The following is a 26245-nucleotide window of genomic DNA, read 5'->3' as shown; positions in this document are numbered from 1 at the left end:
CAACCCGCTTCCCTGCAGTCATGCTCTTGTTCTAATTGGGTAAAAAAAGCAGCACTATTCGTCTGTTGGACATCACTGAAGGGCAAGACGTAGAAAAATGTCTGAAACGAAAGTTTCACATTACGGTCAATATAGTATTACATAGATATTTTGTGCAATCTAACCCTCTCCTGCTTGACGCTGCCATACACCAAAAAAAATTTCTGTTTTTGATTCTTAAGAAAGAAACTTGCTTTGAATTGGAGGTCATTGTTTGTAATTTAATGCATTTATATACTGCTTGGATTTTAATAAACTTTTTCTTCACAAGATAAATTCGTTATTTGACACCCACTAACGACTTGGCCGACGCTATTTATACTTACTAGCGTGTCTCCATGATCAATTGATCAAAAGATAGTTGTTCAGGTTTTTTACGCAAGCTGATCAAGCCATTTCAAGCTGAGTCACGAAAAGAGCTGGATGGCGAAAAAATAAAGGTTTTCTTCGAAGCCATTCGAGCTATGTTATTCCATGAATCAAACTAGTCAGCAAAAACAGAAACATTTTCTTTATTGAAAGTTTCAGACTTGATTCAAGCTAGTCAAGCGATGAAAATTTGAAACATTTCAAGTTGTTTTTAGAGCAAAACATTTTTTTCAGAGAAGTTATTAAGTTATTTCCCGAAGGGGGTGGGCGAAAAGCTTTAGTTCTTCAATTAGAAGCATTAAACTGATAAAACTTAGAAATAACTTTGAGTTATGAAAGATGAAACGAACAAGCTGAGAATGTCTGAAAATGATATTTTTTAAGAGTGTGGACGAACACCAACAGTTCACGATGATTCATCTGACCAAGATTTTCAGGCAAAAATGTTTCAACTTAAAATGTTCGGAAGTTTAAATCCTAGGCTTTACAAGTAGTTATATTCGGCTTTCAACACAACAAAATTGTTGAAATTAGGAAAAAATGATCTTGTATTATAGTTAAAGCTGTTTCCAGCAAAAAGTTCATTGAGAAAGTCTTTGAAGTGCAAATTATTGACAGACCGCATGCCGAATTTTCAGAAAACTGTAAGCATACAATGCAGGCACAGCATGAGTTTTTTTTCTTGAAACTCAATTGAGATGCTTTCAAAATATCTGAAGTAGATCATTTTTATCAGCTTCTTTTGCAAAAAAAAATCGGATTTAGGATTGAAAAGACGTACTACCATAAACAAGCAAACCATAGTGGATTAATTAGAGTTACAACATTGGAGTTGTAATAATTTATTATGACCCGTCTCGGTACTAAACGGCTCATTTTGGAGAAAGCATCACAATGCCTTCCTTGTTTAAATTTGAATTTATCATATGATACAGGAAACTTTTAGTCCGTTGATCAAATTTCCAAAATTTGAAAAGATTATTTCGTCAGCATAGTGAATTTTTATAGACTTAGTAAACCCATCCGCTTCAGATTTACCGAAGACTTTTGGTGTTTGTGACGTGCAAGTTCATCCAATGATAAAACCAAGCAGTTTTGAAAGTCTTATAGGCAAAATCAGTGTCATTCAAATCAGTTGATCTGAGAACTGTAACAATTGATCAATTACCAATGGCTGGTTTTAGTAAAAAAATTTTTTTATTAGCATCGCCCGCTTTTGGTTTTATTGACAGTAGCGGCCGGTAACTCATGAGATTAACTTCCAGCAAAAACTTTTTTTATATATGAACATTTGGTATCTTTTAGATAAACTTTCTGAAACATCACCTCTATATCATATTCTGCCTTCTGTTCTAAATTGCAGATCAAAAACACTCAACCATCAGTATCAAAAAGTTTCTTTAAAAAAGGTGGCGATGAATTAAACCCGAAAGACCAAAGACATGCCAGGAAAACTACGAGATAAAAGAAGTATGGGTTAGCAAAATCTTTCAAATGATGCAAGATTTCTTGAAGTTGTACAGCTGTCTTGATGTTCAACCTCTGCACGATGCGGTACAAAAAATGATCGAATTCTACACAGCCGAAAAAATAGGTCCAATCTACACAGTCGAATTCTACGCAGGTCCAAAAATAGTATACAAACCAAAATCTGGAGATGGACTACAACCCGAAAGACATCGTCTTCAAATTGTCGAAAGAGTTTGTGAGCTACATTTTCAAGCAACACTATGCACACAATTCTTCTGGTCTTATTACATTACGATTTTTTAAACGCACATGTGAAGATAGAAAGTTAATTTCCGAGGTGTGCTGTCAAACAAGTCAGTTTGTGGGTGTTCAATGGTTGCTATCATCATGAACACTTTTGTCTGACTACTGAGGTTTTGTATTTTGATAAGACAATTAACAAAATGTTTATTTCTCAGCCTGTTTTCCTTCACAACAAAACGCCAACACAAATTTGTCAGTATGATGCAAAACGCAAGTCATTCATTGAATCGCAAGGTAGAAAAACATTTTTTTTTTAATTTCTGAAAATTTAAACAAAACTTATTAGTAGCAAATTATTCCTTCGTATAAATAATTTTTTTCAAGCATTAAATACAGATCCGAAGCCTCATTTATCTTTTTTGACAACCAGATACTATAATAAGTGTGATCTAATATGTTGTTCAAGATTTTTAACGTTTTTAAAATTTTTAAACGGGGCCAATGTTTGCCTTCCTTTAACAAAAATGAATTTTTTTCTTGTAACATATGGTTTGGCAGATCTTCAGCGCTTACAACCAGATTTATTGGAACCAGAAAAAAATTAGTTTAACTTATGTTTTCCACCCCTTACTGCTTTTTTGCGCCAGATATGAAAAAACAATTGCATTAGAATTGAAAGCTCGAATTGTTTAAAATGATGTGCTAATAACGTGTTAAATATCGGTCTGTTAATAACATCTAGATAACAACACGACAACCCTGGAAATGAAAAAATATGTGTTGGCTAAATAGTTTATTTGCCCAAACTGAACCAAACTACTTATATGGGTACATGCATTTGCACCAGTTACATACAAATACGAGTTTGCATTACAAACTCTGCATGAGTATTTCAAACTGGAAATGAATGGTAGTAAATCCCTAGTGCAACGGGTCAAAGGTATAATAAACATACATTTACTCTCCATCTTACCCCCGCCCTCGCGCAAGCCCCACCCCTCCCCGGAAATGTATTTAGTCCTCTTTCCAGTTAAAATGCCGTTTTCAACTATCAAAGCTAGCAAAGTGCTTTTTTTCATTCCCTATTACCTGACAGTACACTTTTCACTATGACCGGATCTCCATCTCCCCCTTCTAGTCCAAATCCAAACCCTTCTTCAGGTATGTCTGATTCGGGCTGTTTCCAAGGAGACGCCATGAGAGAGTGACAATGACCAATGCTCAAATTCAGCAACCCGCTTCCGCTGCAGTCATGCTCATTTGTTCGAATTGGGTCAAAACCAGCAGCAGTATTCGTCTGTTGGACATCAGTGAAGGGCAAGACGTAGAAAAATGTCTGAAACGAATGTTTCACATTACGGTCAATATAGTAATAATTAGATAATTTGTGCAATCTAACTCTCTCTTGCTTGACGCTGCCATACACCAAAAAAAAATTATGTGTTTGATTCTTAAGAAAGAAACTTGCTTTGAATTGGAGGTCAATGTTTGTAATTTAATGCATTTATATACTGCTTGGATTTTAATAAACTTTTTCTTCACACAATCAATTCGTTATTTGACACCCACTAACGATTTGGCCGACGCTATTTATACTAACTAGCGTGTCTCCATGATCAATTGATCAAAAGATAGTTGTTCAGGTTTTTTAAGCAAGCTGATCAAGCCATTTCAAGCTGAGTCACGAAAGGAGTTGGATGGCGAAAAAATAAAGGTTTTCTTCGAAGCCATTCGAGCTATGTTATTTCATGAATCAAACTAGTCAGCAAAAACAGAAACATTTTCTTTATTGAAAGTTTCAGACTTGATTCAAGCTAATCAAGCGATGAAAATTTGAAACATTTCAAGTTGTTTTTAGAGCAAAACATTTTTTTCAGAGAAGTTATTAAGTTATTTCCCGAAGGGGGTGGGCGAAAAGCTTTAGTTCTTCAATTAGAGTCATTAGACTGAGAAAACTTAGAAATAACTTTGAGTTATGAAAGATGAAACGAACAAGCTGAGAATGTCTGAAAATGATATTTTTTAAGAGTGTGGAAGAACACCAACAGTTCACGATGATTCATCTGACCAAGATTTTCAGGCAAAAAATGTTTAAACTCAAAATGTTCGGAAGTTTAAATCCTAGGTTTTACAAGTAGACATATTCGGCTTTTAACACAAAAAAATTGTTAAGGTTAGGAAAAACTGATCTTCTTGTATTATAGTTAATGCTGTTTCCAGCAAAAAGTTCATTGAGAAAGTCTTTAAAGTGCAAACTATTGACAGACCGCATGCCAAACTTTAGAAAACTGTAAATATACAATGCAGGCACAGCAGGAGTTTTTTTCTTGAAACTCAATTGAGATGCTTTCAAAATATCTCCTGAATTAGATCATTTTTATCAGCTTCTTTTGCAACAAAAATCGGATTTAGGATTGAAAAGACGTACTACCATAAACAAGCAAACCATACTGGATTATTGTCTTAACATTGGAGTTGTAATAATTTATCATGATATGACCCCTCTCGGTACTAAACGTCTCATTTTGGAGAAAGCATCACAATGCCTTCCTTGTTTGAATTTGAATTTATCAATATGATAAAAGAAACTTTTAGTCCGTTTATCAAATTTCCAAAATTTGAAAAGATTATTTCGTCAGCATAGTGCATTTTTATAGACTTAGTAAACCCATCCGCTGCAGATTTACGGAAGACTTTTGGTGTTTGCGACGTGCAAGTTCATCCAATGATAAAACCAAGCAGTTTTGAATTTCTCATAGGCAAAATCAGTGTCATTCAAATCAGTTGATCTGAGAACTGTAACTATTGATCATTTAGCAATGGTTGGTTTTAATAGAAAAAAAAAGATTTTTTTATTAGCATCGCCCGCTTTTGGTTTTATTGACAGTAGCGGCCGGTAACTCATAAGATTAACTTTCAGCAAAAAATTTTTTTTAATGAACATTTGGTATCTTTTAGATAAACTTTCTGAAACATCACCTCTATATCATATTCTGCCTTCTGTTCTAAATTGCAGATCAAAAAACACTCAACCCTCAGTATCAAAAAGTTTCTTTAAAAAAGGTGGCGATGAATCAAACCCGAAAAGACAGGCCAGGAAAACTACGAGATAATAAAATAAGTATGGGTTAGCAAAATCTTTCAAATGATGCAAGATTTTTTGAAAATTTACAGCTGTCTTGATGTTCAACCTCTGCACGATGCGGTACAAAAAATGATCGAATTCTACACAGCCGAAAAAATAGGTCCAATTTACACAGTCGAATTCTACGCAGGTCCAAAAATAGTATACAAACCAAATTCTGGAGAAAGACTACAACCCGAAAGACATCGTCTTCAAATTCTCGAAAGAGTTTGTGAACTACATTTCCAAGCAACACTATTCACACAATTCTTCTTGTCTTATTACATCACGATTTTTTAAACGGACATGTGAAGATAGAAAGTTTATTTCCGATGTGTGCTGTCAATCAAGTCACAGTTTGTGTGTGGGTGTTCAATGGTTGCTATCATCATGAACACTTTTGTCTGACTACTGAGGTTTTGTATTTTGATAAAGCAATTCACAAAAAGTTTACTTCTTAGCTTGCTTTCATTCACAACAAAACGCCAACACAAATTTGTCAGTATGATGCAAAACGCAAGTCATTCATGAATCGCAAGGTAGAAAAACATTTTTTTTTATTTCTGAAAATTTAAACAAAACTTATTAGTAGCAAATTAATCCTTCGAATAAATAATTTTTTTCAAGCATTAAACAAGATTTTCTTGTTATGTTCACAGGTTTCTCTGTTGTCAACATGTGAGGAGGTATGATTGGTCTTTCCAAAAACAGTACAACAACGACGAGCGATTGTCGTGTCGAGAATTGAATATGAATAACTCAACACTATCGAAAGACGAGTTCATACAATGGCTTACGAAATAAGAAGTTTATGGTCTTGCATTGGTCGATATTCACGTTCGACAGTATCTGAAAAAATACTTAGAAAATTGCCTCCAGTATTGAAAAACACCCGTAAACCGAAACGCTCTCGATGGTCATATGAAACCAGTTGCGATATTAAATTGAATAAGGTCTACTGGCTGACAGTGTCTTTTGGCTAGTCACTTATGTGATAATGTGATAAGTTCTCCTCACTACCAAGTATATTAAGTGAAGTTTGATTCATGGACTTGTTGTCATTAAATGTCACTTATTCATACAGTATAATCGCGCGAAAACTTTCAAGGCTTTTTTGATTTTGTGAGGTACAATCGTAGACTTGGAGACTCGAATGTTGACGACCGTTATTTCAAACATCGAAACTAATTGGAACCAGTGCTTATGGAAATCAATTAATCAATATAGCATAATTTGTCAGTACGTTTTATGTAAACAAAGCAGCTGAGTCAAAGAAGATTAACTCTCCAAAATTGAAGACCTACGATGTTCATGACAGCAAAATTTTGAACTAAAATATTCTAAAACTGCGTATCACGGTGAACCAAAAATTGTTGGATTTTTTACCTTAAACAATGCTCAATAGCAAATGTTAGAAGTTAAATACGATTTTATTGGACGCATTTTACGACCTCTAACCAACCGAGCTATTGAAATGGATACAAACTCGATGTATTTAGCGTTGACAGGATCTACTTTTAATGAATGCATTATAGTTGAAGCAAAGGAAAATTATTCTAATTGGATACATGCTAACTGTAGTGAACTGATTATCTGCCAGCCGCGTATTTGATGCGATCAACATAAGAAATTCGACAATAGAACTCCTGGATTTTTCAAAAAGGAGTAGAACGGAGATCGTTTGAACAGTAAAACTCAACGAAAATGGCTCTGGAAGATTCCATTAGGAACACCCCTTCGGAAAAACATAAAAAGCACTTGAAACGAAAAAAAAACGGATGAAGGGGTTAATCCAGGATTTCGATTTGATGAAAATCAAATCAAAACAAACAAATAAAAAATTCAATTACCTATTTTTATTGTAAGCGCAATGATAGAATTTCTACGAAGACCTTAAATTTGTAAAGAAAATATGAAATTAATTAAGCATGATTTTTATATAACAATCAGTCAACTGAGTTTGCGCTGAGTTGTAAAGAAAACTTGAAAGTATTTTAGACTTTAATATGTAGTACCGAAAAAAAGATTGCTCAATTTCCAAATAGTTTAAAACGTAATATCTTAGTGTACATTATTTGCTATATATTTTCTATCTTGAGTGATTTTTCTGCTGATCTGCTTTTATGAAGTTTGAATACATCAAATAGTAACTAATTACCAAATACTGTGATGAAATGACAAAATTACTTAGAAAAAAGGCTACTCATAAAATTGGACATTGAAATTTGAATTCAAATATTTGTTAGTAATTTTTAAACAATTTTGTAGCCGAAGACACTTCTTGTTTTTCTCCAGGCATACTGGGAGATTTGTTTTTGGTTCTTTGTTCAAACGATTTTCCAGCTGACACGAAAATGCTTAGAAAGAATTCTAAAATGATCTTAAAATTATTTCGACCAGTTCCATTAGGAGAACAAGACTATAAGAAACATTTTCGATGACCAAAACAGAAAATCAAAATTATACAAGTGCAACACCTAAAAAAAATTTCAAGTTGTTTGAATTATTAATAATTTTTCAAGTATTTGGTGAATGTTGTAGCCAAAGATATCGATTAGTCCGGATGTATTCAAGAATCTTGACATGCGCAGTATCAGCTTATGCAAAATGTAATTTGATCTTCAAAAATGTCAGCCCGATTGTGAAGGCAACAAGGCTGTCATTTTGTTAACTAAAAGGTTTTTAACATGTTAAATATATGAAAAAAAAACACGTAAAAAACAAGATTGAGTTTTACAATCACTCATTGAGTTGTTTAAAAAGAAAAGCCAGCTTTCCAGCCATCTCGACGCCGAAAGAACTTCGGAGTTTTCCATAGGTGACTACGAGAGCTGAGAAACATCGCTCCACTCCAGCACTGGATGATATAGCATTGACCTAGTCGACGTATTTTTTCAATCAAATATGAAAAAACAACTGCATTCGAACTGAAACCTCGAATTGTTTAAAACGATGTGCTAATAACGTGTTCAAAATCGGTCTGTTAGAAACATCTAGATAACAACACGACAACCCTGGAAAGGAAAAAATATATGTTGGCTAAATAGTTTATTTGCCCAAACTGAACCAAACTACTTATATGGGTACATGCATTTGCACCAGTTACATACAAAAACGAGTTTGCGTTACAAACTCTGCATGAGTATTTCCAACTGGAAATGAATGGCAGTAAATCCCTAGTGCAACGGGTCAAAGGTATAATTAACATACATTTATGGATCAAACTAGTCAGAATCAAACTAGTCAGCAAAAACAGAAACATTTTCTTTATTGAAAGTTTCAGACTTGATTCAAGCTAATCAAGCGATGAAAATTTGAAACATTTCGAGTTGTTTTTAGAGCAAAACAATTTTTTCAGAGAAGTTATTAAGTTATTTCCCGAAGGGGGTGGGCGAAAAGCTTTAGTTCTTCAATTAGAGTCATTAGACTGAGAAAACTTTGAAATACTTCAAGTGTCTTCATAGACCGATCGGTTCGCGAAAAGTGAATTTTTCAAGCAAGCTATTCAGGCCAGTAAACATTGAACTGTTTCAAGTTATTTCACCAAGAGAATCGCATGGCTAAAAGTTTTAGTTTTTCAATTGGAGCCATTCAACCGATGAAACTATGAATTAATTCAAGTTATTTCAGAGACATAATTGTTTCGCGAAAAGATAACTTATCAAATACAAGCAGTTCAAGCTATGAAGATTTGAATTATTTCAAGTTATGCTATAGATCAATTTGGTTCCTGAAAATTGTTTTTCTTTAGCAAGCTAATAAGCCCATAAAACTTATATATGTATATGTATATAGTTATAGCGTGCTCTCTGCCTATAAAAAACCATAGTTATGGGTGCGCTTTGCTAAAATGACTTTAGGAAACCCCGTTGGGCCAACTTTTCATGATGGTTCAACATCTGTAACTAATTTAAACTACATTGCAATGATTGCCGTCAAGAAAAAAATTGTTTCCTTTCAGTGTTTTTTTGCCAAAATTAATAGTTATAAGTGCGCTCTGCCGTTTGCAATTTTTTTCATTATTCAACGAACAAGGCTAAAATAAATTGAAAAATGCTGAACTAAGAAACGTTCGAATGCACCTTATCAGCCACCACTCCGAAGCTTCATTTATCTTTTTTTGACAACCAGATACTATAATAAGTGTGATCTAATATGTTGTTCAAGATTTTTAACATTTTTAAACGGGGCCAATGTTTGCCTTCCTTTAACAAAAATGAATTTTTTCCCTTGTAACATATGGTTTGGCAGATCTTCAACGCCTACAACCAGATTTATTGGAACCAGAAAAAATTTAGTTTAACTTATGTTTACCACCCCTTACTGCTTTTTTGCGCCAGATATGAAAAAACAACTGCATTCGAATTGAAAGCTCGAATTGTTTAAAAGGATGTGCTAATAACGTGTTAAATATCGGTCTGTTAATAACATCTAGATAACAACACGACAACCCTGGAAAGGAAGAAATATATGTTGGCTAAATAGTTTATTTGCCCAAACTGAACCAAACTACTTATATGGGTACATGCATTTGCACCAGTTACATACAAATACGAGTTTGCGTTACAGACTCTGCATTAGTATTTTCAACTGGAAATGAATGGTAGTAAATCCCAAGTGCAACGGGTCAAAGGTATAATAAACATACATTTACTCTCCATCTTACCCCCGCCCTCGCTCAAGCCCCACCCCCTCCCCGGGGGTTTAGGCTTGTTTTACATACTACGACAATTCACCATGTAAACAAAGTTATTGAAGAGAAAAAAGTATAGAACCCAGTTGCAACACCCTTTAAAAAATTATATAGAAATTATATTTAAAAGTATAGAACCCAGTCGCAAAATTAAAAAGCAAAAAAAAACAAATTTGAGACTGCATAATTTTTTCCTGAAAAAATCACGACCTAGATAAGGGTCTGCAATACCCTCATTGACACTTTTAATTAAATTTCGAATATAACGAAAATTTTCAAAGTCACAACTGCTCAAAAATCTCTTTGGCTGACAAAACCTGTTTAGCTAGCTGTTGATCTGAAAAAAGCTCCGATTTAATAACAGTTGCTAATCACCAGCCTAAAAAATTACAGGCAAACAAAAAAATAATCTGATACTGATAACAAATAGTCTGATGCTGGTTTTAAAAACAGTTTTGTGTGATCACTAAGGCGTGGGAAAAAAATTTGAGATGATTTCATGCTTGCCGAATTCAAAATATTACAGGCAATTTGTATTATTTAGATTCGAACCTGATTTCTGCCAACCAGTCTGGATAAAAGTATGCAGTGAATGCACAAACATTACGAGGCCAAAATGCACCCCGAATGAAGTATTCAAGCGGTTAAGCGGGCACAAGGGACAACTACTCCGAATAACTGCATAAATATTCCAAAATGTATTTAGTCCTCTTTCCAGTTAAAATGCCGTTTTCAACTATCAAAGCAAGCAAAGTGCTTTTTTTCATTCCCTATTACCTGACAGTACACTTTTCACTATGACCGGATCTCCATCTCCCCCTTCTAGTCCAAATCCAAACCCTTCTTCAGGTATGTCTGATTCGGGCTGTTTCCAAGGAGACGCCATGAGAGAGTGACAATGACCAATGCTCAAATTCAGCAACCCGCTTCCGCTGCAGTCATGCTCATTTGTTCGAATTGGGTCAAAACCAGCAGCACTATTCGTCTGTTGGACATCACTGAAGGGCAAGACGTAGAAAAATGTCTGAAACGAATGTTTCACATTACGTTCATTATAGTAATACATAGATATTTTGTGCAATCTTACCCTCTCCTGCTTGACGCTGCCATACACCAAAAAAAATTTCTGTGTTTGATTCTTAAGAAAGAAACTTGCTTTGAACTGGAGGTCATTGTTTGTAATTTAATGCATTTATATACTGCTTGGATTTTAATAAACTTTTTCTTCACACGATAAATTCGTTATTTGACACCCACTAACTATTTTGCCGACGCTATTTATACTAACTAGCGTGTCTCCATGATCAGATGATCGAAAGATAGTTGTTCAGGTTTTTTAAGCAAGCTGATCAAGCCATTTCAAGCTGAGTCACGAAAGGATTTGGATGGCGAAAAAATAAAGGTTTTCTTCGAAGCCATTCGAGCTATGTTATTTCATGAATCAAACTAATTAGCAAAAACAGAAACATTTGCTTTATTGACAGTTTCAGACTTGATTCAAGCTAATCAAGCGATGAAAATTTGAAACATTCAAGTTGTTTTTAGAGCAAAACATTTTTTTCAGAGAAGTTATTAAGTTATTTCCCGAAGGGGGTGGGCGAAAAGCTTTAGTTTTTCAATTAGAGACATTAGACTGAGAAAACTTTGAAATACTTTAAGTGTCTTCATAGACCGATCGGTTCGCGAAAAGTGAATTTTTCAAGCAAGCTATTCAGGCCAGTAAACTTTGAACTGTTTCAAAATACTTCACCAAGAGAATCGCATGGCTAAAAGTTTTAGTTTTTCAATTGGAGCCATTCAACCGATGAAACTATGAATTAATTCAAGTTATTTCAGAGACAGAATTGTTTCGCGAAATGATAATTTATCAAATACAAGCAGTTCAAGCTATGAAGATTTGAATTATTTCAAGTTATGCTTTAGATCAACTTCGATATTCGAGAGTACATTAAAAACAAAATTAGATAAATGGTACCAGAAAAAAAATTAGAATCTTTAACAAAAGTTATTGAAAATTGCAGAAAACCTAAAAAGTCAGCAGAGCTCACATGTAATTAAAAAGTAGCGAGTTAGTAATTTTCTTCAGAACTCAAAAAAGTTGATAACTCGATTGGTTCACACGATAAAATTCGCTGTTTTGCACCCAGAATTTTTTCGTACAGATAGGTTGGCCCAAATTTACTCAGGAGCTCGAGTGCGCTCTACCGGCGTTAAATTTGGGGTCAAGAGTGCGCTCTGCCAAAACAACACCGGCAGAGCGCACGCTATAACTTAAATATAACTTCTTGACGGCATTCGAGGCAATGTAGTTTAAATCAGTTACAGATATTGAACTATGATGAAATCGTGCTCTTTGTCAAAATTATCATACTCATAGGGTGTGGTCTGCCGAAAATTAATGATATGTGCTCTCTGCCAAGAACATTCACAGGTTTCAATTTTCTGTCATTCGAAATTTTGCTGATATTACTACTGTAGTATACTTTACTTTAATTACAATAAGTTTTTTCTCATTTTTGCAAAAATTATGAAGTATTTATAAATGCTCTCTACCGAAAAAACTATAGTTATAGATGCGCTTGGCCAAAATGACTTTTGAAAACCCTGTTGGTTCAACTTTTCAGTGGTTCAATATCTGTAACTAATTCACACTACATTGCCTAAAATAAAATACATATGCAATTAGCTTTTTTTTAAGCGTTCAATTCCAAATCCAAAGCCTTGTTGGATGCCCCGTCCTATCTTACATTTTCATTTATTTCCTTTGGCTTTTTAAAATACACGTATTTTTATGTAATTATATATTTTGAAAAGAATAGACGTGAGCATCTATCAAGGATTTGAATTTTGAATTAAATTGTTAGAAATAAATTCAATTTTAAGATTTCTTTAAAACTAAAACAGCGAACTCTCGTTAAGTACTGGTTTTCGGATCTTTTTAATTCAAAAACGAAACACTAAAATGGCAGACAGCATAGAACTTCAAATTCAAGAATGAGATTCTTTTCAAGCGTAGTATTTAACTTTCATTAGCCCATATGTACATCAGTTGCTGTCGTTACTCGTTTCATCCAGCATAATCAAAAGTCAAAGCATCACTCTCTTTTCTTAGTTTGATTTTGAGTTTAAATTTTATACAATTAAACCATGGTTCTAAAAGTTTTTCCATTAGTAGATATCAGTGTTTGAAATCCTTTAAGCTGAAACAAGTTGATATCGTCTGTTTCATTAAACCAAGTTTCAAATAGGCAAAACATATAAAGTGCAGACACGACAGTACTTAGAAAAGCTTCTCAATTTATTGGATGCTTTTTTAGATATCGTACATTAGATATCAGAACAATTAAAGCAGCAACACTTTGTCATTTTCGACACTTTGTGCGTCTAGTGCATCACCAGCAGGGTTGCAAAAAAAGAAGAAGTTTCGAGTATAAAAAGTTTTAAACGTTTGAAAAAATTTAAGCAAAAAAAACAATCAGATTATAAGCAGTCTGTGAACCGTACTTTTCCAATTTGGGCGCTCTTTTCATGTCATTTTCAGTAGGATCGACTCCGAAAAAGTCGGATGCAAAAAACAAACGCAGCAAATCAAGAATCCAGAACAAAAATATTACCATTTGTCGGCACTTTCGAACCATTTTCGTCGTTCAATACCTCGTTCACAAAATCAATCGAGAATATTTTTCCACGAATACAGTTCAATTGTGAGCTTTTCTATTTACTTCATTCAGAAATTTGAATTTAACTCGAGTCTCCTACGCATTTATTGAAGTTATGATGGGAAAAATCTTTGTTTAACATGTTCTTTTCAGTAAGCGCATTTCTCAATCCTTTATAAAATTAATGCGCATTGGTTTTTGATTTCTAAATGGCTTTTCAAGAAATGGTCAATAAAGGTTTCAGAAGCTTCACTAATTCGAGTCGCAGACTCATTTAGAAAACTCGAAACCATCGGATGTTATTATATCCAAACAACCATGCTTCAGATTATTGTTTTTGAAAGTATCGATATTGTAATCAGCCGTTAAAATTATCGGTATTTTGTGTTGAGCAAGATTTTCAAGTTCTTTACGCAAAACTCCGAAGAAAACTTTTTTATATCTAGGTGGTGCATATGCTGCCAACATTATAGCTTTCAAACCATTATTTTAAAGAAAAACAGGCAGATTCAAGTAATTTCGAACCCAGCTGATCATTTAGATAAACTAAATTAACTAGTTGTATCATGGTTCTAAAAGTTTTTCCATTAGTAGATATCAGTGTATAAAATCCTTTAAGCTGAAACAAGCTGATATCATCTGTTTCATTAATCCAAGTTTCAAATAGGCAAAATATAATGAGTGGAGTTTCGCGAGTACTTCAAAAAGCTTCTTAAAACATGTGATGCTTTTTTAGAGATCGCACATTAGATAACAGAACATTGATATCAGCACATTTCATAAAAAAATGGAACTCATTTGATTGAGGATCCTTTCTGTCCACTAGAATTCCTAAAAACAGCATTGAAGCAGTTCATCACACTTTCAACATCATAATTCAGATAATCACCAGCTAAATACTGTCCAGTAATTATTATTATTTTTTGATCACTCTCCTCCGAAAAACATTGCTCCTTATCTCGTTGACCTTGATTGAACTTTCTCATCTCCCTTCACCATGTTCATGAAAAAGACTTGAGCAGGACTCACATCTTAGATCGAAAATTTTCAAATTCCTGAAGTTTCTGGTTTTTCCTAGTTTTTTTTTCTGTTTTGCAGCAGATGAATCTTCTCTAGAAGCCTAGCAAATCTAAGCATTACCGGTGTCTCTCTGGTCGTTCTTGAGGGCAGTCTTTGACCAATGGATATGTTATTTTCGACAATTCGTGCCTCTGGTGCATCACCAGTAGGGTTGCAAAAAACAGGTTTCGAGTATAAAATGATTTAAATGTTCAAAACGTTTTATAAAAAAAGGTTTTAAACCAAAAAAAAAAACATAAATTATATGCAATCTGGGCACCGTAATTTTCCAAGTTGAGTATTCTTTTAAGAGCAAAAAATTTCAATGACTCAAAGTGATTAACTTCAAATTTATCCTATCGTACGCATCAATAATGTAAGGTTCGCATCGTTGATGAGTATCGAGAACTCTAACTTTCCTTTTAAAATGATTGAGAAATCGTTGGAATGATTTCTTCCTTAAAAAAGACATCTCTCGGAGTGAATAGATTGATTCCTCAGCTTTTGATATGAAAATTGCAGTCAAAATTACAGGATATGGTCGGAAACGCATCCATATTGAGAACTCTTAGGTTTGAGTTTTCTAAATAGCTTTTCAAGAAATAGTCAAAAAAGGTTCTAGATGCATCACTAATTCGAGTCGCCGACTCACATAGAATTATCATGCTTCTAGGATTTTTTCCAATGGTAGATATCAGTGTTTGAAACCCTTTAAACTGAAACAAGTTGATATCGTCTGTTTCGTTAAACCAAGTTTCAAACAGGCAAAACATATTGAGTGCAGCGACGAGAGTACTTAGAAAAGCTTCTTAACTTGTGACGCTTTTTTAGAGATCGTACATTAGATAACAGAACATTAAAAGAAGCAAATTTCATGTTGAAATGGAACTCATTTGATTCATTCATGATCCTTTCTGTCCATTGGAATTACTAAAAACAACATTCAAGCACTTTCAACAATGTAATTCAGAAAATCACCAGCTTGTTATTTTTTGATCACTCTTCTCCGAATAAATATTGCTCATTATCTCGTCGACGTTTATTGGACTCTTTCATCTCCATTCACCATCTTCATGGAACTGACCCTAGCAGTATTCAAATCTTTGAAAAATTTCACATCCCTGAACTTTTCGGTTTTTCTTAGGCTTTTTGTCTTGCAGCAGATGAATCTTTTCTAGAAGCCAAGCAAATCGATTTATTACCGTTTCCTCTCTGGTCGTTCTTGATGGCAATCTTTGACCAATGGATATGTCATTTTCGACAATTTGTGCCTCTAGCGCATCACCAGCAGGGTTGAAAAAAAAACACTTTTCAAGTATAAAATGTTCTACACGTTTAACCATGTTTTAAACAAAAAAAAAAAATTAGAAAATATACAGTCTGTTCACCGTACTTTTCCAAGTTGAGTGCTCTTTTCATTTTATTTTCAGTAAGATCCACTCCGAAAAAGTCGGATAGAAAAAAAAACGCAGAAGAATCGAAGATTATCATCTCTCGGCAGTTTCGAACCATTCGCGTCGTTCGATACCTCGGTCACGAAATCCATCAAGGATATTTTTCGGCGAATACAGTTCAGTTAGTTAGAGCATACAAGAAAATCTGCCATTCAAGGGAAATTGCTTTAAATTTATTCGGTGTTTTGAACAGTGTTCAACGTGTTGTAAACAAGTTTAAAAAAAGACATGTTTTAAACATTGCAACCCTGATCACCAGTGTCAGCCTCTTTCTTCATTGTTGTTTCCATCTTTTCTCTTCGCCCTTCATTAGTGATCGTAGCTAGGCCAAAAATATTTCCGTTATCGCTTCGATTATAATTTTTCAAAAAGAGTATTCAGAGTAAGATTGTTTTCGTGCAACTTGAACCCACAAAATTATTTAAATCTTTGAATTTTGTCACGACTCCCATTTTTGCCAAATCAATCGCTTGTTTGATTTGTCCTTCAACATCCTCTACCAATTTGGGTATCAGGTCATTTGTTCACTTTGATATCACATCGTCGGCTTTCTTGGACACACTCATTTGCAATAGATCTTGATTCGTCTCTTCCCCACAAGGTCTCAACTCGTTACCAAATCAATCGCTTGTTTGATTTGTCCTTCAATGTCCTCTACCAATTTGGGTTTCAGGTCATTTATTGACTTTGATATCACATCGTCGACTTTCTTGGACACTCATTTGCAATAGATCTTGATTCGTTTCTTCCCCACAAGGTCTCAACTCGATACCAAATCAATCGCTTGTTTGATTTGTCCTTCAATGTCCTCTACCAATTTGGGTTTCAGGTCATTTATTGACTTTGATACCACATCGTCGACTTTCTTGGACACACTCAGTTGCAATAGATCTTGATTCGTTTCTTCCGCACGCACAAGGTCTCAACTCGATACCAAATCAATCGCTGGTTTGATTTGTCCTTCAACATCCTGTACCAATTTGGGTGTAAGGTCATTTATTGACTTTGATATAACATCGTCGTCTTTCTAGGACGCACTCGTTTGCAATAGATCTTGATTCGTATCTTCCCCACTAGGTCTCAACTCGATAAACGATCTTTTGATTGACGTATTAGAGTAAGGAGGTGGAAACACCTTTGAAACCTATTGCAGGCGTTTTACCACGTCACTGAGAAGGCAGTTGCATGAGACTACTTAGGATTAAATTTTCCGAGATGCGTAAAACAAAAACCGTTATAGAAGTTATCGCTCTGCTTGCGTATAATTTCTACGATAATCAAGTTAATTCCCCTAAATTTCTTACCATTCGTTGGAAGGTCTTGATTTGTGGCATTGATGACTGGACAACACTATGCTCGCCAAAATCGCTAAGAGACATGTTACCACATTGTTCGTCCCGCTTCTTCTTTCGTCTAGCTCTCCATTCATCGACGGCCTTAAATTCGTTCTTTTTAAGCTTTTAACCATTCTTCTGTGATAAATAGTTTAAAAATGTGTTCATCTATAATTCTAGACGAATCATAATCTTTGCTACTTCCAGCCAAAACTTTATAAAAATGGTGCACTAACTCAAAAGTATTAAGATTCGACAACTCATGAAAAACCGCAAATATTGGAACCAAGATCTGCAACCTTTTACTGTACTCTCACTGCACCCAATTACAGGGTTGACAATTTCCAAATTTATTTTAAAAAATTTCATTCCAATTTTGAAAAGCCATAAAAGCGTCACCTCGAAAATTTAATGGGCCTCTGGAAAAATTTGGAGACCATATTGCAACCACTGAGAGTCCCTGAGAGTCATCTACTATAGAGTTGGGAATTTTAACTTTCGTGAATTTTTTAAACCTAAGTTTCCCGAAAAAAATTGAAAAAATCATAATAAAAGTCACACCTCGGAAACTAAAAGGATTTGAGCATTCATAATTAGAGGCAAGATTTGCAACGCCTGGGTGTACGCTGATACAAAGGTTATCTCTCCAACAAATTAGCAGTTTCAAATTTGTGAAATTTTTTGTAGGGAAGTTCTTTGAGAAATTTTGAAAAAATCAAAAATATGTCACATCTCGTAAAAATCAAAAATATGTCACAAACTTAAAGCATTTGAGCAGTCGCATTTGAGCAGTTGCATTTTGCAAGATTTGTAACTCCTGAGAGTACCCTGACAGCACTCAACTACAGGGTTGGGACTTTCAAATTTTTTGAATTTCTTTGTAGATAAGTTCTTTCAAAAATTTTGAAAAAATCAAAAAACGTCACATCTCGGAATCTAAAAGCATTTGAGCAGTCGCGTTTAGCATTCGCATGTGGCAAGATTTGCAACTCTTTAGAGTACCCTGACAACACCAAACTATAGCGTTGGGAATTTCAAATTTTGAAAAAATCACAAAAAACGTCATATCTCGGAAACTAAAAGCATTTGAGCAGTCGCGTTTAGCATTCGCATGTGGCAAGATTCGCAATCTTTGAGATTACTCTGACAGGACCAAAGTACAGGGTTGGGAGTTTCAGATTCTGCGGAAGAAAAATTAATATACGTTTTTTTCTGAAATTTTTTTTGAAAAATCACAAAAAAGTCATATCTCGAAAACTACAAGTATTTGAACAGTCATATTTGGAAGCAAAATTGTAACTCCTTAGAGTACTCTGACAGCACCCAAATACAAGGTTGGGAATTTCAAATTTTGAGAATTAATTAAAAGTTTCTGAAAATTTTTGAAAAAATACAAAAAACGTCATATCTCGAAAACTACAATGAACTGAGCAGTCATATTTGGAGGCAAGATTCGCAATCTTTGAGATTACTCTGACAGGACCCAACTACAGGAGTGGGAATTTCAGATTTTGCGAAAAAAAATTAATATAAGTTTTCTGATCATTTTTTGAAAAAATCAAAAAAACGATATATCTCGAAAACTACAAGGATTTGAACAGGATTTGAACTACAAGGATTTGGAGGCAAGATTTGTAACTCTTGAGAGTATTCTGACAGCACCCAATTACAAGGTTGGGAACTTCAAGTTTTGTAAATTATTTTATTTGAAAGTTCTGAAAATTTTTGAAAAAATCTCAAAAATCGTCTTATCTGGTTAACTAAAATGATTCGGGCATTCAAAATTGGAGGCCAAATTCGCAACCCCTAATTCGATATCGAGCTGCTTATTTTAAACTCGGTGAAAAATCTACTGAAATCAAACTGGAAAATCTAAAAAAGTTCTTAACCATTGCAATATACGATATAGCTTAAACGTGAAAAACTTCTTTTAATAGATAGATAGATAATAGAATACTCAATTCCATGGTTTTTTTATTTTAGTGAACTTTTTGTCAATTTCGACCTGACCATTCATGGATGCCTAAAGCTAGAAAAAGGTGAAGATTTTCTTTCGATAATATCTTGGCCCTTCGATAGATTAATTTTTTGGTCTTTGCTCAGAGCTAGATTATCTAGATTATGTACCCGTATCTTTTAAAACACTATGACTCTGATTGATGTTTATGACAGATAGCGTTTATCAAATGAATATCCCATTGATTATGGCCAAAACATATTTGCGACTCCACCTTTACAGGAAGGAGTTTTTTTGCCGTTGTCGTCGTAAACCAGTTTACCCAGCTGAATAGCCGTTCAAAGACGTTTGTAGTAACAGTAATCCGTTCACAAAATGCACAAGATTACCGACCAACTCCCGTAGTGTTCATGGAAAATCTATTTTCTTTCTTGAATATTTTTTCTGCGATTTCTCAAAACCAGCACGAATTGAGCAGTCATATTTAGAATCGGAGTTATTTCACACTTTGGTAGCAATTAAAATCAGCCTAAAAATTTTGTTTACAGAAACAAAAGGTTTAGAGAAACAAAGCTTTTTACGCTAAGATTTTCTTTGACCATTGAAGAAAACTCCATGTTGAAGACAACGTCAATTCAAACAATGCTTCACGCAATATCTGAAAAAAAAATATGATGTAATTTACATAATAAAAGGATTTACATACACACAGGCCGTATCTCTACATCCCCCGAGCCAGAGACTGCGTATACCTCTATCGCCGCAAGCTACAAAGCAACCCAGTTACCAGACTCTGGTTGATAACACAACCTGGCCTTCCGAGCACGCCCTGACCTTCGTTCCCCATTCTCTACTGGCCGATCTTCCGCCACCACTTGAGGCTTCAACTTGTCCACGGTGTCCCCAGCCCAACTGTCGATTCCGATAGCACCACCGGTAACTGATCAGACGTCGTATCTTATGTAAGCGGCATCGGCTCCTCCGCACCTTGCTGTCCTGGTTACTGTTCCGGTACCTGAACTACATTTGTTCCATCAGTGGGGGGTAAACTCAGGCAACTGCGGTAAACTGTAGCCTTCAGACTGACCACTGAAGGATCGTGGCACCCCCACCAGGGAGGACTGGGGCATTGTATACCTCCTTAGAAACCGACGACCCGTCTACTTTTACCACGTACTGATCGCTGGATCGTACCTCGACCACTGCACCTGACCGATCCCACTTCCTAGCATGATTACCTACTTGTCGTAGCATAAAAATTAGCCACAAAACATAAATGTGAAAATAAAAATGAAGAAAACTCTCAGAAATTTGTGACAAAATGTTTTAAAATGTTACATAATAGTTGTTACATAATTTCAGTGATATTTGTAAAGTTTTGATTGGTTGAATTTTTAAAATTTTGAAGTAATGATGTGTGTGACAATTTTTATGATCTTTGATCATTTTGTACAGATAGTTTAGAATTTTTAAAACCTGAAGATGCACAAAATGTGCCAAAACGTTTGTTTGAATTTACACTTGTAAAGCATTCTCAAAACTACCTACTTGATTCTGCACAAACACCCTGTCACCGACCCTCAGTGGTGTGACATTCGACCAGTATGTGTCAAAATGCAAGTTTGGATTCGAACTTTTTTCTTACATCTGACTGGAAAGATTGATGGTTTTTACGAGCTAACGGTGTTAATTGTTCCGTTTAACGAATCAGGAATGGTTAATTTGGCCTGACATGCAGATTTTTAAAATTTCGATTTGAACATGAACGACACGTAAAAAGTTGAGATTTCGCGACAAGGCCAGCTCTTAAGACCTCTTTCTTCTCATCTTCAGTTACACAAGGCGCTCCAGCTACTCGCTTCACCGCCTTGGTGACCGCGTTTCTGTGCGTCAGTGATGCTCTCTTATAGGCTCCCGGTCATATATCTAGCTGGAAAGATTGATAGGCTTCCGTGTTCCTCGACATGTGACGTTTCGCGCGTTCATACATCCATGCCGTCATCACTGCACGGAACCAATGCATCAACCTTTGCCTTGACCATATTCTTTCAATGGCTTTGGGTATTCTCAGAACCTTGCAGGTGGTTCTGAAAAGGTCCAATTTGCGGCTCATCTTTACGTTGCTCAGCTGCTCAGGAGTCGGCACGGCCGTCTCCAGTTCTCTTGCGTCCGCGTTAGCCTCCAACCACCTCACTGCCAGCATGGCACTAACCACCACGATTGACACCTGTTGATTCTGATCGGGCAACCCCGTAGAGTACAACTCCTCCACGTCCCATACTAGCATCAGATTCCCGCGTTTGGGGTACCATAACGTCTGCGCCAAGCAGAGGCAAGGATACTCCCCATGGGTCCTGATTATGTTCCTTCTGGTCCGATACCCTGATATTGATGGTTTTTACGAGCTAACGGTGTTAATTGTTCCGTTTAACGAATCAGGAATGGTTAATTTGGCCTGACATGCTGATTTTTAAAATTTCGATTTGAACATGAACGACACCTAACAAGTTGAGATTTCGCGACAACTGAAACGTCGAAAAAAACACAACAGAATTCGTTGAGAAAAACGGTGAACGGCAATTGTGCGATATATATCGAGATTGAAGTAGGAAACAACTATCGAAAAGCATTCCGAGTTGTAACGATTGTGCCGCTACAACCGTTGCAACACGAATCCCGAGAACCAAGTTTCGAGAGCCTTATCGTTCTGATAAACTTAATAAATAGCTTAAGCTTGGAATGTCAATGAAAACAAGAAATGGATCTGTGGGAGATAGAACTCAGGCAACAACATCAGACGACGAAGATCATTGTCTTAAGTGTAAGAAAGGGGGTGGTGAGAACTGGATTCAATGCGATATCTGTGACGGCTGGTTTCACGATGGATGCTCCGGTCTTCCTGTGGATCTTCTCCCCGACATAACAAAAGCTAAATTGATGCTCTTTCTTTGCCTGATTTGTTTCAATAAAAAAGCTTGACTACCCTCAGTTGAAAAATTTATAAATACAATTACGGTAAAATTTCCTGTGATCATTGAAAAGGCAATAACCGAGTCAATTAAAGGCGACGCTGTCGTTAAATCAATGCCTACCAATCCAAAAACTGAGCCAAGATCTGTTAATTCTTCTAGCAGTAAAAAATTGGAAATTAAATTAAACGGTATACCAGAGTTAACAATAGAGCCTGGTCAGCACTCCTCGGTTAAGAGGGTGGAACTTGATGAGAAACATCTGGGAACCATATTGGAATGAATTGGTGAATTGGACAAAAGTAGCCTGGCATGCGTGAAAAGACTTGAACCGTTCGAACAAGATGCACCTAGACCCCGCTCACTACTAGTCTTTTTCAAAAATGTGTAACATTCGCCCAAATACTACACAGCGACGGAGCGTAGAAAAAGTACCTTTTAACGACTGGCAGGCGTCAGTTACCTTGATCCTACTCGTTTTTCACCGTCTTGAACTTGCCAGTTGATTTTCTGGTCTGTTTAGGGCTAGTATAAAAAAGTTACTATTTTAAGGCCATCAGTCAAACGATATTTGATCAGCTTTCGTTTACATGCAAACACAACCACATAGCTGAGTCTCGGATCCTCAGACTACGTGATTCCTATTAAAAACACGGCTCGAATACCCTATTTTAATATGTTTTTGGTGACAGTTTTATTTAAATCCATTGGAGATGGATTGACCCTTTCCTCTTTCTAGCTACTCATACTCTGAAATATCAAATAATACCGGTGTTAATTCAAAGTTCTATGGCATCAGAGTAGCTAAAAAGTTAGTTTACTGCAGTCCTTCAACATATGACAGTCTCTGGGGGGCCAAGCCTCCGCTCCCGTAATCTTCTCGAGATAACGTTGTTATCTCTCCCAATTTGTGGCACGGGAGGGTTCCGCGGAATATTCCTTCCCCACTGAAGCCTCCTTTCTCACTGTTTCTCTTTGCTATCGGTCTTATCGTGTGTGATTGCCACGATAAGAGGCTTCGTTTTTCTCGTTTTCTCGTGCGACTGTTTTTCACTATATTTGTCGTTGTTCTGTTTTTTCGTTCTTTTTCGTCAAAATGGCCGTCTTTTTGTATTTCTGAGAAATACTTGCCCGTCAATCGAAATTTTAAAAATTTAAACTTCCGGAAAATTTCGACCCTCCTTCGCAGCACTTTTTTGTTACTAAGGTCTTTAGTCGTCTTTTTCTGACCCGTCGGAAGGTTGCGCTGTGCGGACAAGTCCCCATCAATGTCCCTATTGATCGCATAACACCGGGTTATCGTCAAGTAGTACTCCAGTTCTCTATAACTAATCTTACAAATCGCATAAGAAAATGAAATTTATCTACTCCACCTCATCTCACTGCGTGTCACAAATGGCATCGTACTACATCTCACTGCCTTTCAACATCTTCACAAAATTTGCACCATGAGGAGTGTCTTAGATAAAAATTCTTTTCTGACTACTTACGTCATCTTTGCCATAAAACTTCTTTTCGCTCTTTGTGATTAAAAAGTTGGGACGTCGCACGGCCACGCGCCCGTTAAAATTAACTTAACGTCACTCATCAAGTATAATCAGTTGTTTATGCGGTCCTATTTGATAATAAAACTAAGAAACTCTGTGGCTAGGAAAGTTATTGAGTTACTCACCCTTTTCGAGCGAGTTTTCCCAATCTTACCATGTTGCCACACGGTGAAATTGTGTCTTACACAGGTTAAAAACTTCAGTCGTGTTTAAATAGGTAAATATACTCACCTATGTTCTCCATATATATATAAATAGTCATAACTAAAATCAACAATTTTAACAATTTTAACAATGGCAACAATTTTCAAAGTTTGGTCTGACCAAACTAGATCAAAACAAAAAGTTTAACAAGTTCAATAATCAAACTTGGTTGATTAGTTCAAGTTTTAACACACAGAGACAACCAAGTTTTTTCTCCTTCTCTTCCTTCCTTGTTCACGTCTTCACTTATCGTCTTCGTTCCATCATCTTCATTCCATTGCTTCTCCATCCTGATCTTCAGCTTCACTGTCTTCTAGGAATTTTTCCAACATATCCATTGAGTTTCGGGCCGTGCCCCAACTCTCCTGTTCCAACAGCCTCGGTTTGCAACAAGGTAGCAAGTCCACATTCACCTTTTGCTCCCGGTTTCTGCAAAAGCTGTTGTGAAGACACAAGCTCACTTTTCGTTCTAGGCCAGCTCTTAAGACCTCTTTCTTCTCATCTTCAGTTACACAAGGCGCTCCAAATACTCGCTTCACCGCCTTGGTGACCGCGTTTCTGTGCGTCAGGAATGCTCTCTTATATGCTCCCGTCCTATATCTAGCTGGAAAGATTGATAGGCTTCCGTGCTCCTCGACATGTGACTTTTCGCGCGTTCATACATCCTTGACGTCATCACTGCACGGAACCAAGGCATCAACCTTTGCCTTGACCATATTCTTTCAATGGCTTTGGGTATTCTCAGAACCTTGCAGGTGGTTCTGAAAAGGTCCAATTTGCGGCTCATCTTTACGTTGCTCAGCTGCTCAGGAGTCGGCACGGCCGTCTCCAGTTCTCTTGTGTCCGCGTTAGCCTCCAACCACCTCACTGCCAGCATGGCACTAACCACCACGATTGACACCTGTTGATTCTGATCGGGCAACCCCGTAGAGTACAACTCCTCCACGTCCCATACTAGCATCAGATTCCCGCGTTTGGGGTACCATAACGTCTGCGCCAAGCAGAGGCAAGGATACTCCCCATGGGTCCTGATTATGTTCCTTCGGGTCCGATACCCTGATATTGATGGTTTTTACGAGCTAACGGTGTTAATTGTTCCGTTTAACGAATCAGGAATGGTTAATTTGGCCTGACATGCTGATTTTTAAAATTTCGATTTGAACATGAACGACACGTAACAAGTTGAGATTTCGCGACAACTGAAACCTCGAAAAAAACACAACAGAATTCGTTGAGAAAAACGGTGAACGGCAATTGTGCGATATATATCGAGATTGAAGTAGAAAACAACTATCGAAAAGCATTCCGAGTTGTAACGATTGTGCCGCTACAACCGTTGCAACACGAATCCCGAGAACCAAGTTTCGAGAGCCTTATCGTTCTGATAAACTTAATAAATAGCTTAAGCTTGGAATGTCAATGAAAACAAGAAATGGATCTGTGGGAGATAGAACTGAGGCAACAACATCAGACGACGAAGATCCTTGTCTTAAGTGTAAGAAAGGGGGTGGTGAGAACTGGATTCAATGCGATATCTGTGACGGCTGGTTTCACGATGGATGCTCCGGTCTTCCTGTGGATCTTCTCCCCAACATAACAAAAGCTAAACTGATGCTCTTTCGTTGCCTGATTTGTTTCAATAAAAAAACTTCACTACCCTCAGTTGAAAAAGTTATAAATACAATTAAGGTAAAGTTTCCTGTGATCATTGAAAAGGCAATAACCGAGTCATTTAAAGGCGAGGCTGTCGTTAAATCAATGCCGACCAATCCAAAAACTGAGCCAAGATCTGTTAATTCTTCTAGCAGTAAAAATTTGGAAATTAAATTAAACGGTATACCAGAGTTAACAATAGAGCCTGGTCAGCACTCCTCGGTTAAGAGGGTGGAACTTGATGAGAAACATCTGGGAACCATATTGGAATTAATTGATGAATTGGACAAAAGTAGCCTGGCATGCGTGAAAAGACTTGGACCGTTTGAACAAGATGCACCTAGACCCCGCTCACTACTAGTCACTTTCAAAAATGTGTAACATTCGCCCAAATACTACACAGCGACGGAGCGTAGAAAAAGTACCTATTAACGACTGGCAGGCATCAGTTACCTTGATCCTACTCGTTTT

At 36.2% G+C, this 26245-nt stretch overlaps 1 protein-coding gene across 4 annotated transcripts; it reads right to left on the bottom strand.

Moving 5' to 3' along the window:
- Positions 1-8: 8 nt before the first annotated feature.
- On the bottom strand, positions 9-21625 carry LOC134845318 (uncharacterized). 4 transcript variants are annotated; one of them, XM_063862312.1, is made up of 6 exons: positions 20950-21625; positions 20104-20642; positions 17415-17546; positions 10716-10962; positions 3211-3457; positions 9-101 (listed from the first exon to the last, which is right to left on the bottom strand). In XM_063862312.1, exons 3-5 carry the CDS (start codon positions 17487-17489, stop codon positions 3429-3431), a joined length of 351 nt encoding a protein of 116 aa, XP_063718382.1. In that variant the 5' UTR covers positions 17490-17546; positions 20104-20642; positions 20950-21625; the 3' UTR covers positions 9-101; positions 3211-3428. The 4 variants fall into 4 exon arrangements, with proteins under 4 accessions (XP_063718382.1, XP_063718378.1, XP_063718369.1 ...); XM_063862308.1 differs by having other exon boundaries at positions 20108-21625; XM_063862299.1 differs by lacking the exons at positions 20104-20642; positions 20950-21625 and adding an exon at positions 19983-20061.
- Positions 21626-26245: the final 4620 nt, after the last annotated feature.

This window comes from Symsagittifera roscoffensis, chromosome 1 (genome assembly GCF_963678635.1).
Source record: "Symsagittifera roscoffensis chromosome 1, txSymRosc1.1, whole genome shotgun sequence".
Lineage (NCBI taxonomy): Eukaryota > Metazoa > Xenacoelomorpha > Acoela > Convolutidae > Symsagittifera > Symsagittifera roscoffensis.
This window is presented reverse-complemented; position numbering and strand designations above follow the sequence as displayed.